The 14,979-nt window shown below is 49.8% G+C and overlaps 2 protein-coding genes across 2 annotated transcripts; one reads left to right on the top strand and one right to left on the bottom strand.

The window, feature by feature from the left end:
- Nucleotides 1–1,107: 1,107 nt before the first annotated feature.
- Nucleotides 1,108–2,665, top strand: ONS95_013556 (uncharacterized protein; the record flags this gene model as incomplete). The annotated part of the gene is made up of 2 exons (XM_058507210.1): nt 1,108–2,568; nt 2,624–2,665. 2 exons carry the CDS (start codon nt 1,108–1,110, stop codon nt 2,663–2,665), a joined length of 1,503 nt encoding a protein of 500 aa, XP_058357941.1.
- A 10,496-nt stretch (nt 2,666–13,161) lies between these two features.
- ONS95_013555 (uncharacterized protein) lies at nt 13,162–14,175 on the bottom strand. Its single transcript, XM_058507209.1, has 3 exons — nt 14,102–14,175; nt 13,275–13,975; nt 13,162–13,220 (listed from the first exon to the last, which is right to left on the bottom strand). The coding sequence occupies exon 2, from the start codon at nt 13,827–13,829 to the stop codon at nt 13,380–13,382; it is 450 nt and encodes a 149-aa protein (XP_058357940.1). The 5' UTR covers nt 13,830–13,975; nt 14,102–14,175; the 3' UTR covers nt 13,162–13,220; nt 13,275–13,379.
- Nucleotides 14,176–14,979: the final 804 nt, after the last annotated feature.

Raw genomic sequence — 14,979 nt, 5'->3', positions numbered from 1 at the left:
TAGATACATAGTATCTAATAGATACTATGTAATTTACTAGCGCAGCGGATATTACAGTAGTAATATTAACCTTACTTAGGGTGAAGGATAAGGTGAAGGATAGGGTGAAGGATAGGGTGAAGGATAGGGTGAAGGATAGGGTGAAGGATAGGGTAGAGGATAGGGCTAGATATAAGGCTGAAAATCAAAGGATAATCGAAGAATCAAAGGTAAAAGAATAAAGATAAAGGTAAAGGTAAGAGATAAGGTGAAGGATAGGGTAGAGGATAGGGCTATACTTAAGGTGAATAAAATTTATTAGAGCCGAAGCTTTGAAATCAAAACTTGAACCTTATAACCGATGCTTTGAAATCAATAGATTAAACCTTATAACTAATACTTTGAAATCAATAGATTAAACCTTATAACCGATGCTTTAAAATCAATAGATTAAACCTTATAACTAATACTTTGAAATCAATAGATTAAACCTTATAACTGATACTTTGAAATTAATATTTTAAGGGTTAGGGTCGGACTTCGGGTCGAGCTTAGGGCCGAGCTTAGGGTCGAGCTTAGGGTCAGACTTAGGGTTATATAGAAGGCTATTCCCTTTCGATTATTCACTCTTCATCACTCTCTTAACTATCATCACTCTCTTAACTATCATCACTCTCTCGACGATTATCACTCTCTCGACTATTATTACTCTCTTACCTTATCTTTCTAAACTATTACTCTCTTACCTTATTACTTTCTCACCTTATCCTTCTGAATTATCACTCTCTCAACTACTTTACTATTATCGACCCTATACTTACCTTATCCCTGCCCTAAGCCTTACCCTAGGCCTCTCCTATCTACCTTACCAGCGCCTACCTTACTAGCGCCTACCTCACCGTCGCCCTCTCCGATTTTTTACCGTTAATTCTTCACTTACCCCCCTATTTCAGCACCTAAGGATCAATTTCCACCGTCTAAAAATCGATTCTACCGGCTAGTTTTCGAGATATCATCACTTTTATAAGTTATCTCGCAATTCTACTGATAAATCACTAAGTTTTCATATTTCCCCTGATTTTTACCCCGCACTTTACCCCGCAATTACCCCTCTACCCCTCTTTTACTATGCCGTTCGAATGCCCCGCGTGTAAAAATGAATATATCGATATTCTCGATCATATTCGTAAAAAACACCCTACTGATTCCTTTACAGAGCTTCAATTACAGCCTATAGGCCTTGTTCCCTGCCCTACCTGTGCTACAGCGTGTAAAGGAGCCCACGGGATTAAGACTCATAGCGCTAAAATCCACGGAATCACCGGTAGCTCTAGGGTATCAACGCAGCACCGAATCCATACTACCCCCTCTGCCTCAGCACCCTTAGACGCTGAAATCAACGATTCTATAGGCACCCCCTACCCTGTAATCGATTTCCCTCAGCTACTAGCACCCTTTCGAGCCGCTACCCCTAAGGCCAGAGCCTCTCTAGGCCTTTCAGGCTCTGAATACCCTACAGCTCCAGGGGCTACAGGCCTGTATAAGTCGCCTCCAGCACCTACAAGCCGAAATCTCAGTACCCCTCCACCCCTACCAAGCCCCCCATTCGATATCTACCCAGGCTTTACAGGCTCTCCGTCCCCTGTAACTTCAGCACCAAATAGCCCTAAATCGCCTACCTACGCCCAAGTTACCGCCACCCCTCTAGGCTCTAAGCCTTCAGCACCTACAGGCTCCAAGCACCCTACGGCTTCAGGCTCTAAGACCCCTGTACCTTCAGTACCTACAGGCTCTAAGCACCCTACGGCTCCAGGCTCCAAGTACCCCGCACCTTCAGCACCTGCAGGCTCCAAGACCCCTGCACCTTCAGCACCTACAGGCTCTAAGCACCCTACGGCTCCAGGCTCCAAGTACCCCGCACCTTCAGCACCTGCAGGCTCCAAGCACCCTACGGCTCCAGGCTCCAAGTACCCCGCACCTTCAACACCTACAGGCTCTAAGCACCCTACGCCTTCAGGCTCCAAGTACCCCGCACCTTCAGCACCTACAGGCTCTAAGACCCCTGTACCGTCAGTACCTACAGGCTCCAAGTACCCTACGGCTCTAGGCCCCGACCTCCCTACAGGCACCCGAAGGATTCAGACCCCACGGGGTATTTGGTACTCGATTCCAGGGGAAGTAGACGCTATACTCCCAGCGTACGACGGCCCTACAGGCCCTGAACCAGACTCCCTCCCAGGCTCTCGACCCCCCACGCCTACAGGCTCTACGTCACCTACATACGCCCAAATCGTCGCTACAGGCTATATACCCCCGAAGCCGTCCACTAAACGCCCTGCAAGAACACCCTCCCCAGGGGCTCGACGCCCTACGACACGCCAAAAGATAGGCCCTACGCAGCCTATAGAGCCTATAATCAAAGACAGCTCGTCCGACGAAGATCTTTATAGTGCCTCTACAGCGCCATCGTCCCCTACCCCTAGCTTTGAAGACGCTATCTCAACGCCTATACCAACTACACCTACCGATAAGACGCCTACCACACCTAGCCTACCCTCTGATAGCCCCTACTTCCCTCGACTATCACGAGTAGGCTCCCCTATAAGCAACCGAAGCTACTCACCCCTAGAATCACCCCCTAAAGCTCCCCAAGCTTCAGCACCCTCTCACGCTAAAGAGCCTATAATAATAAGCTCTTCTCCCCCAACCACCCCTACAACACACCTACCCCTCACAAATCACCTACCCTCCAAAACTACCACAACTCACCTACCCTCTAAAAAAACCACAACTCACCTACCCTGCGAAACCTCCACACCTAGCCTACCCTGTAACCCAACACTCCAGGGCCGTACTATAGGGCCTACAGCGTCTAAACGCCCTATATCAACACAAGGCACAGCATCTTCAGCGCCTAAACGCCCTAGAACGTCAACACTAAAACGCCCTACCGACCCCCTCACATCTGAGCTACCCTTTGGATTACAACAATCGATCCACTGCCCCCAGCCTCAGGCTACCTCAGCACCTACACCCCTACACCCACAGGCTTCCTCAGCGCCTACACCCCTAGACGAGAGCGCTAAAGACCACTTGAACGCTATAAGCTCAGCGCTAAGAAACCCCTATATGCAATCCCTCATGAGATATAGCACTATTAAGGTCCCTGAAACACGTCTCCACGCCAGGCAAGCAGCGCTATTTACAGAGGCCGCTAATCGAGCGGCTTTAGCGTTCTTACGGCAGCCTAGAGAGAAGCAATTACTGGACTTTTTACTGCTTCCCAGGGTTCTCGGCCTAGGATTACAGAAGGAAGAGCTCGCTAAAACGCTGAAAGCCTACCCTACGACTATACCGGATATCCCTGAAACTCAGGGACCTCCCCCTGAACTCCCTACCCCCTCAAACGACTCCCCCGCCAAAAGAGCGACTAAGCTTCTGGAAAAAGGCTATATAGGGCGTGCCTCTAGATGTAACGGTCCGGTATTTACTCGCTGTAAATACAGAAGGCTGCAGTTGATCTCTGATGATCGAGAGGTAGGTGTATCACGTAGACGGGAAGACAGTTACTAAGTATCAGAATACTATTTGAAGTTGAGCACGAAGCTCCTATCTAATGGCAGACATGCCAGTCTTATATAGAACCTTCGTTCTCCTTGGATCCCTTGAGATACTGGATCCTTGAGATACTGGATCCTTGGATCCTTGGATCCGTTCCCCCACAAAGGGATCCAGGGATCCAGGGATCCATCACGTGACCTATCGTCCACCGTGATCTAGGTAACCATTACTACCGAGCGTGAGTGTACAACGGTACCACTCGCTGTCCTGTATCATTCCCTGGTCGGTACTACCCTATTGATAGCACTGTTCCTTCGTCGGTACCAATGCCCCCATAGTACCACTGATGGTACTATCAGCATCTGGGTGCCAACCGTAGCGCTAAGGGATTCGTAACACTATCCCCCTCTTAGCCTAGCGTGGTCCCCACGCTTAAGTATGACCTCGAGGAACGTCGATGGTTGCCAACGACCATCTTCCTTATCCATCATGTCTGGTGTCGCAAAGAAATCGAGTGTCGCCCAGACAAAGAAAAAACAGAGTATCCAGCTCGCGCTCCGTATCGAGCGTGCTGCGCAACTCGCAAAGCCTTGTTCCTTCTGCCGCAGCCTTTCCCGTACCTGCTTCTTGGATTTGTCTATTTCGAAACGATGCTCCGAGTGTGTTCGCTCAAAGCGTTGCGATTGCAACACCTCGGGGTATGTCAAGAAGTTCACTCTTGAACGACCTGTGTGCCGGTTCAAGATAGGAAAAACCGTGACTCCGGCTCGCCTTCTGACGCCTCCCTCTGAGCCCGTCGAGGATGATCCTACTTCTTGGTTCCCTGCCTTCGAACCTGACGCCTACCTAGCGTCCTTTTTCGAGGGCCCGGTCCCTGACCTTGGGTCCCCTTCCTTCTGGGCAAACCTGGATTTCTTTGATGGAATTCCCGCAGAAGCCCAGGGCAGTGGAGGTTAGATTTGGGTTCCCAAGTGTTTTCTGATTGTGGGTACCCTTTCCATTTGATCAAATATTTTGTTTTGCCATGGAAATACTGACAGTCGAGAACAGCCTCTACTTCGTATTCGGCGTTCGGATTGATCGGTTGTATTTCGGTGACAGGAGCCGGCGGTGCTCCTGGCGGTGCTGGTTCAAGGAGAGATATGTGGAATACCGGGTGGATGTTCATCGTCTTTGGCAGAGCTAGTTGATAATTGACTGGTCCCTTGACTTTGGCAATCCTGAATGGTCCTAGCTTCTTGTGATCCAATTTGTGACTTGGTCGTTTGGTTGCGATATTCTTTCTGAGTAAGTAGACTTTATCCCCCTCCTTGAGCGTTGGTCCCATGCTACGCTTTCTGTTGTAGTAGATCGCAGATCTCTGCGCGATGAAGAGAATATCGGCTGACAATTCTTCATGGAGCTGTTTAAGCTCACCTGCCTGTAGTATGGCTTCTTGCGCGGTACCCTGACCGGCTATTGGTGGGTTGTATGCCGTGGGATTGTGCCCATAATTCGCGTAGAACGGCGATACTCCAATGGTCTCTTGATCCGCGCTGTTATATGCAAACTGGGCAAGTGGGAGTAGTTGCACCCAGTCGTCCTGCTTGTAGTTCACATAACACCGAAGATAAGTCTCCATTATCTGGTTGATTCGTTCTGTCTGTGCATCGGTCTGAGGGTGGAATGCGGTTGACATTTTCTGCTTCATTCCTAAGAGCGCGATGAGAGTTTTCCAGAACTTCGAGGTGAAGAGCTTGTCTCTGTCTGAGATGATCTCATCTGGTATTCCGTGGCTTGCGAAGATTGTTCTGAGGAATACCTGCGCCATCATGGGCGCGTCCTGTGTTCCAAGTACTGGTACCATGTACGCGTACCTTGTGAACCTATCCGTTATCACACAGATCGAGTCGTATATGATTCCTGTGACTGGGTCTTTCGAGGGTGGTAGCTCGACCACGAAATCCAAAGCGATTGATTTCCATGGGCGAGGTGGTGTTGTTGGTGACTTCATGAGCCCATACGGAGCATGGTGTGACGCCTTGTTCCGGATGCATGTGTCGCACGACGCTACCACGTCTTTGACTACCTTCCTCATCCCGGGGAAGTAGTATTCCCTGGATAGCCTAGACAGCGTCTTTGCTAATCCCTGGTGTCCATGGGCAGGCAGCCCGTGGAAGTCCTTGACGAATTCGGCCCGATCCCGAGTGGGTATATACATTCGTCCCTGGAACAAGAGAGTTCCTTCTGGGGAGAAGGAGAACCCTTCGCCCAGTTGGCGTCGCTGTTCGGCTACGACCGGGTCGTTGGCGTAGCCTTTCCAGACTTTCTCTGCGACCAACTGTCCTGTCGCGGCCAGCTGTCGGTTGTTGATAACCAATGAATCGCCATCCTTCCGCAGCACGGTGTGGGATTCATGGGTTTTGTTTGCGAGGTACTCTGGTTTCCGGCTCAGAGCGTCGGCTCGAGCATTTTCCGTTCCCTTGACATAAGAAATTCGAAGTTTTACAGTAGAGAGTGTTTCATACCATCGAACCTGGCGTCGGTTCAGTTCCTTGGTAGTCGTAAAGTAAATGAGATTCTTGTGGTCCGTTAGGATCTGTACCTCGTGGGCGGCGCCTTCGAGGTAGACCTTCCATTCGCGTACTGCGTCCACAATTGCCAGCAACTCTTTGTCGTATATGTCATAGTTGAGTTCTGCTGGTGATAGTTTCCGCGAATGGTAAGCGACTGGTTGCTATCTTCCGTCCTCGCCCGGCTGGCTGAGCACGGCTCCAATAGCGTAGTCCGAAGAATCTGTCTCTATGCGTATTTCTTTGTCGGGGGTGAAGGAAGTGAGTACTGGTTCCGCGATGAAAGCCGCTTTGAGTGCCTCAAACGCTTTTCGTGCGCTGTCGGACCAGTGAAATTCCTTGTCCTTGTGGGTCAACTCCGTGAGTGGCCCGGCGATCTTCGAGTAGTCTTTGATGAATCGCCTGTAGAAGTTGGCAAACCCGAGGAATGATTGTACTTCTTTGACATTCGTGGGCCCTGTCCACTCGATGATTGCTTTGATCTTTTTGGGATCCATAGCCAATCCTGCGGTGGTGACCACATAGCCTAGAAAGACAACCTCGTCCACGTGGAAGTTGCACTTCTCTGGTTTGAGTAACAGGTAAGCGTCCTCCAGCCTCTGGAGAATAGCTGTGACGTCCTTCACATGTTGCTCCTCTGATTTGGAGTAGACCAGTATGTCGTCCAAATAGCATATGCACGTTACGTCTAAGTAAGGCCGCAAAACATTGTTGATCAGACGCTGAAATGTGGCTGGTGCGTTAGTCAAGCCGAAGGGCATGACCGTGTACTCGTAGTGACCGAAACGAGTGCGAAATGCTGTTTTCTCTTCTTCACCCTCAGCCATCCTCACGAGGTTGTATGCTCCTCTTAGGTCAAGCTGAGTGAAAATCTTGGCTCCAACGAGTCTGTCCCGCAGTTCCTTGGCCAATGGTAGTGCATAACGATCCTTCTTTGTGGCATCGTTCAATCGACGGTAGTCGATGCACATTCGTCGTCCTCCGTCTTTCTTTTCTGCGAATAAGACGTTACTTCCCCATGGGGATTTGGACTCTCGGATGAATCCCTTCGCTAGGTTTTCATCGATGTATTGCTTGATCGTCATCAAGTCTGTCGCCGAATATTCCCTAAGTGGTTGGAATATCGGTTTGGTACCTGGTTCTAACTCGATCCGATGATCGTAGTCCTGGTGTTTCGGCAAGGCCTCGATGCCTCGTTCTTCTTTGAACAGTGCCGCAAACTTCTTGTATGCTGATGGTATATCCTTCATCAGTGGACCCTTGTCTTGGTGTCCGAGCTCTTCCTTGGAGGTGGCGCTAACCTCTCGAATGCTCACTGCTTCTGTTCCCGGTGGATAACAGCAGTCTTGGCAACGACTAAACTCAAGTTTTCCTGTCTGCCAATCGACAACAGGATTATGCTTTTCCATCCATGGCAACCCCAGGATGATGTCGTGCCTTCCAATCCTGACGACGTCGAATTGGATTATTTCGGAGTGTCCGGCGATGCCCATATGGACTGGAGCGGTCTGGACCTCGATCAGTCCATCGGAGGCGATCTTGCCATCCGCCAGTACCAGATGGTATCCCTTGTCCTTTACTTCGGTTGACAGGTAGTGTTCGAGCACAACAGTAGGAGACATGAAGTTCCCTTGTGCCCCAGAGTCTACCATCGCCTGAAGCTTGACTCCCTTGATTTTAACCTCCAACGTGAGGTGTTTATCTCCAATGGCGGCAAGTTGCCGCACACAGAAATATTCCCAATGCACGCTATGGTCGAGGACACTTTCCCATACCCTTCGATTGCCATAGCTTAGGCTGACCTTGTATACGAGCCCTATTCCGAGTTCGGTGTATGTTACTGGGTTGTACATCTCGTAATAGTACCGGCCGTTATCATTGACGTGGACCCATGTCCTATTATGTCGGTTCTCAGCCATGATTTCCCATTCCTCGCCCACCTCTGGTGGCGCGCTGGTGTTAAGAATGACGGTATTCTGGAGTGGCAAGTGCTGCATAAAGGTCGTCGGTCCTTCCCAGCTGCCGGCCATTCTCCATCCGATACGCTTATAGTCCCGGTAGACTACTTCGTACCTTGCCCCCCACGGTGGACCCCCCAAGCCGACAAGGCCTGGTTCCTGATAAGTAACCCCGGTGGCTACATTGGTCCAGTGGCGAGTGTTACAGCTAACCTGATACAGGCTCTCTTCTCTTTGGGTAACTTCCCAAGTTTCACCCACTCCTGGTCCTGAGAGTTCAGGTTGAGGTGGCCCCGGTTCTGGAGTCCACTCAGGTTCCTGGGCCTCCTCCTCGCTGTCACTTGGCATTAGCTCTGTGTCGTCGTCTGGCCCAGAGCTGTCGTTGTCTCGATACACATAGTCCTCAGGGGGCGTGCTGACGACGGTTTGCTCGAGCTGATCCACGACGCTCGCGGAATCTCGCTCGCTGTCGTCAGAATCGCCCAACTGGGTGTGGATGTGATTCTCCTCGAGCTCGTCTGTAGTCATGTGTCGATACGTCGCGGCGAGTTGTCGTGTTGGTTCATTGTAAGAGCCACGTCCCATTGCGTTGGCATGTTTCTTGTCTGTCCACGACTTCTTTTGTCGATGAGAGCTGGCCATGTGACCAGGGAGGCCACACTCGAAGCATAGCTTCTTCTCTCGTCGCTCGCTCATGACTTTCTTAGATAGCCCGCCGCTGCGTGGCTTTCCTTGATGACTTGGCTTCCGGAACGTCGCATCGAGTTCCATTTCCCGAGGGTAGAATGGTTTCTTGTTATTGCCCCCTCTTCCTTGGTGCATGTGCGTTCCGGAGCGGTATTGGCCTTTTTTCTCGAGTGTCCTCTCGTAATTTCGGTTGTCGATCTTGACAGCCATCTCGATGAGTTCTTGCAAGTCGGTAGGCGCGTCCGATCTTGCTATCTCATCTTTCACTCCGTCTTTCAACCCCTTGTAGTACTGTGCCCGAAGGGCGTCGTCATTCCAGCTGGTCTGATTCGCGAATTGCTGGAAGGCGGCAGTATACGTGGTCGCTGACCCGACCTGCTTTAGGTTCTGGATGTTCCGTTCGGCGGTACGGTTCTGATCAATGTCGCCGAAGACGCGGTTGATCCTATGCTCGAAACCTTCGAAGGTCATAAAGATCTTCTGGGATTCCTTGGTCATTGCCGTGGAGACTCTCCCATCCTTGGTTCGGTTCTGAATGTAGTCCGAGAGGAAGGTCTCGATCCAGTTGAAGGCAGATCCCCGGAGAAAGGACGAAGCCCAAAGGACTTTGTCAGTCTCCGTGGCGAACTGGTGACCGTTGAAGCCCGTATAGAGCTTAACCTGCGTGAGGTATGCTCTGAGCTTGGATCGGTCTCCGTTGTAGAGATCCGGGGCGGCGATCTTGGGTATGTTCTTTGGGTCGAAGGCCTTGGCGGGAGCCGAGTGGTCGTTCGACGATCCTTTGACGGAGGACATGTTGTCTTCGTGAGTCGGTACCTCTGACGAGAAGGTGCTCAAAGTGTAACGGTCCGGTATTTACTCGCTGTAAATACAGAAGGCTGCAGTTGATCTCTGATGATCGAGAGGTAGGTGTATCACGTAGACGGGAAGACAGTTACTAAGTATCAGAATACTATTTGAAGTTGAGCACGAAGCTCCTATCTAATGGCAGACATGCCAGTCTTATATAGAACCTTCGTTCTCCTTGGATCCCTTGAGATACTGGATCCTTGAGATACTGGATCCTTGGATCCTTGGATCCGTTCCCCCACAAAGGGATCCAGGGATCCAGGGATCCATCACGTGACCTATCGTCCACCGTGATCTAGGTAACCATTACTACCGAGCGTGAGTGTACAACGGTACCACTCGCTGTCCTGTATCATTCCCTGGTCGGTACTACCCTATTGATAGCACTGTTCCTTCGTCGGTACCAATGCCCCCATAGTACCACTGATGGTACTATCAGCATCTGGGTGCCAACCGTAGCGCTAAGGGATTCGTAACACTAGAGCCCTAATCGACCCTACGCCTCTAGCTCCTAGCACTCCAGAGACGCTAAATACGCTATACTCGAAGCACCCTATAGGGCATAATAACCCCTTCAGTAACGCTAACCCCTCCCCGGGGCAAAATATCACCCCTGAAACGATACGACAGGCTATTCGATCGATTAATAGAGAGAAAGCCCCTGGCCTCAGCGGCTGGACCCGCCCGCTACTTGATATAGCGCTAAATTCGGAAAACTCCCCTGTAACTATAGCGCTTACACACCTAGCGAATATGATTCGACAGGGTACAGCTCCAGGGGTCGACCTCCTATGTGCTTCCCGACTTATAGGCCTTCAGAAGCCTGACGGAGGTGTGCGACCGATCGCTATAGGGGACCTTATTTATAAGGTAGCCCTAAAAGCGATCCTTATCAGCTCCTTCAAGCCGTCTATGCTTCTACCCTGCCAATTAGGCGTTAGCACCCCAGGTGGTGTAGAGCCTATAATCTTCCTCCTTGACGACGCTATTACCGGCCCAAATACCCTAAAAACTCAGCAAATCGCCTCCTTAGACCTTATCAACGCTTATAACCGAATCGGACGAACCTCAATAGCAGCTGCAGTCGCTAAATACGCCCCTACTCTCTATCGGACCGCTAAATAGGCCTATAACCAGCCTTCAGTGCTAGTAACAAACGAAGGCCACACGCTAGCAAGCGCTGAAGGAGTACGCCAAGGAGACCCTATTGCCCCCCTCTTATTCTCTCTAGCGATCCGCCCCCTGCTAGAGCACCTCCAAAAGACCCTACCGAAGGCTACAATTATAGCTTATTTGGACGATATCTATATCCTTAGCCCTGAAACTACAGCACTACTCCCTGTAGTTATAGAAGCCTTCAGGGACTCTCCAGTAGCTCTTAACCGCCAAAAGAGCACCGAAAGCCCTATTTCCCAGTTACAAACCACTGGACTTAAGGCCTTAGGGACCTTTATAGGCCCTGTAGCACACCGCCGAACGTTTCTCCAGGGGAAAATCGACACTCTCGCTACAGCGCTATATACCCTACGAGACCTCCCTAAACAACACGCTACCCTACTCTTACGGGGTAGTATACACCTACTCCTACGACACTTACAGCGCCAATTGTACTCGGAAGACCTACTAGACCTCTGGAGGTTAGCGGACTTACGAATCAAGTACGCTGTACAAGCCCTAATCGCTAGGGAGCCAGGGGAGAAGACTACCCTAATTCGCCAGGCTTTACTCTCTCTTCCAGTGAGAGAGGGAGGCTTAGGGCTCCCTATACACGCCTTATTAGCCCCAGGGCTCTATAGGGCAGCTAAGGAAGCCTCTCGATCGATTCTAGTGGCTATATGCCCTAATCTCTACCCGGAACCCCCTGGACGCCCTGTACCGACAGCCTAAGAGGTCTTCTCTAGCGTTAACCAAGACCTAGAAGAGAAGATTCTACCTACCCTATCAAAACAAGCGCTAAAATCGAAGCTTGAGAACGCTAGCTACCTCGGACGATACTGGCTTAGAACCCTGCCCACGCAAAAACACCACCTTTTAGCGGATTCTACAGTTACCGAAGCACTACGGACTAGGCTCTTACTCCCTGTAAAGCCCCCTATTTCGCCCTGTACCGCCTGTGGAGCCTACCCTCAAATAGGCCACGAAGACACCTGTAGAGGTGCTGAACGACGCTGGATTATACGCCATAACCAGGTTACCCGTGCATTTATTACTACCCTTTCTAGCCGGGAAGACCTTAAAGTGGAATCGGAGCCTACGCCAGCTAGAACGCCTATAGCCCTAGAAAACAGCCAACGACCGGATTTTTCAGTGCTTATAGGTACTTCTAGGCACTATTACGACGTTCAAATAGTAGCAATCAACAAGGATTCAGCACGCGAAGAAGCCTATGCTACGCTATCAGAGGCAGCAAACGCTAAACGGCTTAAATACAGCGACTTAGGCCCTGTATTTCACCCCCTGATCTTCTCGGCAGGAGGCCTAATGGAAGCCGAAACAGCGAAGACCTATAAGGCCCTACAGGGCCTATTAGGGCACTCTAGGGCTAAGTGGTTAGACGGGTATATCGCTAGCACCCTAACTCAGGCTCGAGGAATCGCTGCAACCTCGATTCTAGCACGTAGGTAGCTTATAACACACGCTATACCTACCCTACAGCACACACTACACCTACCCTATAACACACACTACACCTACCCTACGGCACACACGACACCTACCCTACGGCACACACTTCACCTACCCTAAGTAACTCACACTTCACCTACCCTGTGATACATACTCTATCTACCCTATAGTACACACTCTACCGACCCTGCGACTCACACTCTACCTACCCTTTGGTACACACCTTACCTACCCTATGGTACACACCTTACCTACCTTGCAATACACACTTCACCTACCCTGCGACTTACACTTTACCTACCCTTTGGTACACACTTTACCTACCCTATGGTACACACTACACCTACCTTGTAATACACACTTCACCTACCCTGCGACTCACACTCCACTTACTCTAAGTAACTCACACTTCACCTACCCTGGGGTACACACTCTACCTACCCTATGGTACGCACTCTACCTACCCTGCGACTCACACTACACCTACCCTGTGGTACACACTCTACCTACCCTGTGGTACATACTCTGCCTACCCTATGGTACACACTCTACCTACCCTGCGACTCACACTACACCTACCCCTTGGTACACACTTTACCTACCCTTTGGCACACACTCTACCTACCCTTTGGTACACACTACGCCTACCCTCTGATACACACTTTACTTACCCTTTGGTACACACTCCACTTACCCTGTATTATCTCCTTCTGTCTTAGTACTCTACCTTCTGTACCCCTGACACCTTCAGGCTCTTACCCTCTGTATTATTAGTATAGTCCTTCTGTATTTCAAGACTATTAGAGAGAGATAAAAACACTCGTCGTAAGCTAGCGTAGTTAGAAACAAATATAACCCAAACCTCAAACCCTAACCCTACAGCGTTAATTCAGATAGAATTAGAGAGTTACTATATAATATAGATAGCCTTAAGATAAGCTTTAATTATTCTGCTATACTAGACCGCCTAATCTAGCTAATCGGAAATAGTTTTCCCGCTCCGAGACTTCTATTTTTAGTAAGTATAGTATTAAATCGCTATATTAAGTGCTCAGAACCTTACTCTAAAATCGTCAAAAATATAAGGACTAGCTATATTCTAGCTGACTAGCTTATAAATATATTCGAGCTGACTAGCTGACGTTTTTTTCCCAGCTGACTGATTGGCTTAAAAGCCGGCTGACTGATCGGCCACTCTGTCAGTGATATCCCTAATGCCTAACTTCACTTCAAGCTCATAATCTCTACTCGGCCACCACTTCGCACCCGTCCGTCGCATGAGGTTGCAGAATCTATCTTCTTCTTCGGCGCTAGGTGAGCGCTGCGAGGTATGAGTGCGGGGTAACGATAGGAAGAGCATATCGAGGAGAGAAGCTCCTTTGTTGAGGACCCCGCCAGTTGAGGGGTAGCCGTAGACCATACATACTCCATTGCCGAAGATGGTTCGCTCAGTCGTCGAGAGGCAAGGGGATACAGGGCATGAGCCGTCCTGTCTGTCGCGCATTACCGTTTGTTGATGAGACAGATAAAAGATATTGATGGGTATAGGGCGCAGTCTTCCAGGAATTGATAGAATCTTAGAGATAATACTGGCGAGTATGAGCGTGATGTTGAACATGGTGGAATTATTTCCATGAAGCTCGCAGTAAACCAAATTGGGCAAAGAGAGACGGTTGTGATGTTGGATATCATGCACTTGAGTCGACCTCGGAGAGCTGGCTGCCAATTTTTGACACGAGCGACGTGTTTCTGTCCTTGAGCTACCTGTAGGTCGTGATCAACGTGTCAGGATAAAGCTGTAACTACACCGCAAGTCCTCTATCCCCTCAGCTACCGACACACACTTTCTTGCAGGAAGCAACATTCAAGCGAGGCACTGAGGTTGCTTACCTTATCCTAAGTACAAGGCACGGGCGTTTTCTCAGGCGTTCCTCGCTTAATTACAGCGCATTTCTGTAGGATACCCACTCCCTGTAGAGCGTGTTTTTTGTTGGTAAGCTGCTGTTCAAAACACACGTTTTACCTAGGCTAAAGCTAGCAAGCGCAACTACCCTGTAGTACGGAAAACCCCCCCAAAGCTTAGCGCCTCGCTTAGTAAATTTACTCGCCCTACAGCACAACAGTGTGTGAACGGTAGCTTAGGGGATACGAGGGTGGCTTGAAGACATGATGTGGGTTGAATCGCTAAACTTCCTCTCTTGTTCGTCTGCACAGTGCGGGGTAGATCGAGGCGACGCCCACGATACTGCTCTTTGATCGCTCGGCTACCAGGAATAGAAATTTGCCCCGGAACCTTTCTCGGGGAGGACTACCCCAGAACCCAAGCTATTAGATCTCTGGTAGAACTGGAGTACTTATCAAAAATCAATATATTGACAAAGCTGTTTCAAGAATTATCTCCTCTTACGATCTTTTCAGGAAAAGCACATTGCGCCACAGTGCTGCCAGAATCGCTAAAAGATCGGAGTGGGAAGCACACCAGCACATGCTTTTTTTGGAACCCTTAACACAAGTTTCTTACTTTCAATCGATTCTTGAACCGATTACACTTACCCCACTCTACTCTCAGAAAGACCTGGAAAGATGGAACAACAGGAAAGAACCAAGTGTTGGCATAAACAAGGCGTATTTCCGAGGCACAAGAGTTGCACGAAGTTCATTGGTAAATTACCCCATTGGGAGCCGTCTAATGGAACTGACATATAAGACGTCGAACCTCACATCCACAAAGCACCTTCTTTCCACTTACACTCTTCAATCTTCAGCGG

This window comes from Cadophora gregata (genome assembly GCF_030347475.1).
Source record: "Cadophora gregata isolate MNR1 chromosome Unknown scaffold_7, whole genome shotgun sequence".
Classification (NCBI taxonomy): Eukaryota; Fungi; Ascomycota; class Leotiomycetes; order Helotiales; family Ploettnerulaceae; genus Cadophora; species Cadophora gregata.
This window is presented reverse-complemented; position numbering and strand designations above follow the sequence as displayed.

What these genes read in the sequence shown, in the direction of transcription:
- ONS95_013555 (XM_058507209.1), bottom strand. Translation starts at nt 13,829, where the DNA reads ATGTTCAACATCACGCTCATACTCGCCAGTATTATCTCTAAGATTCTA.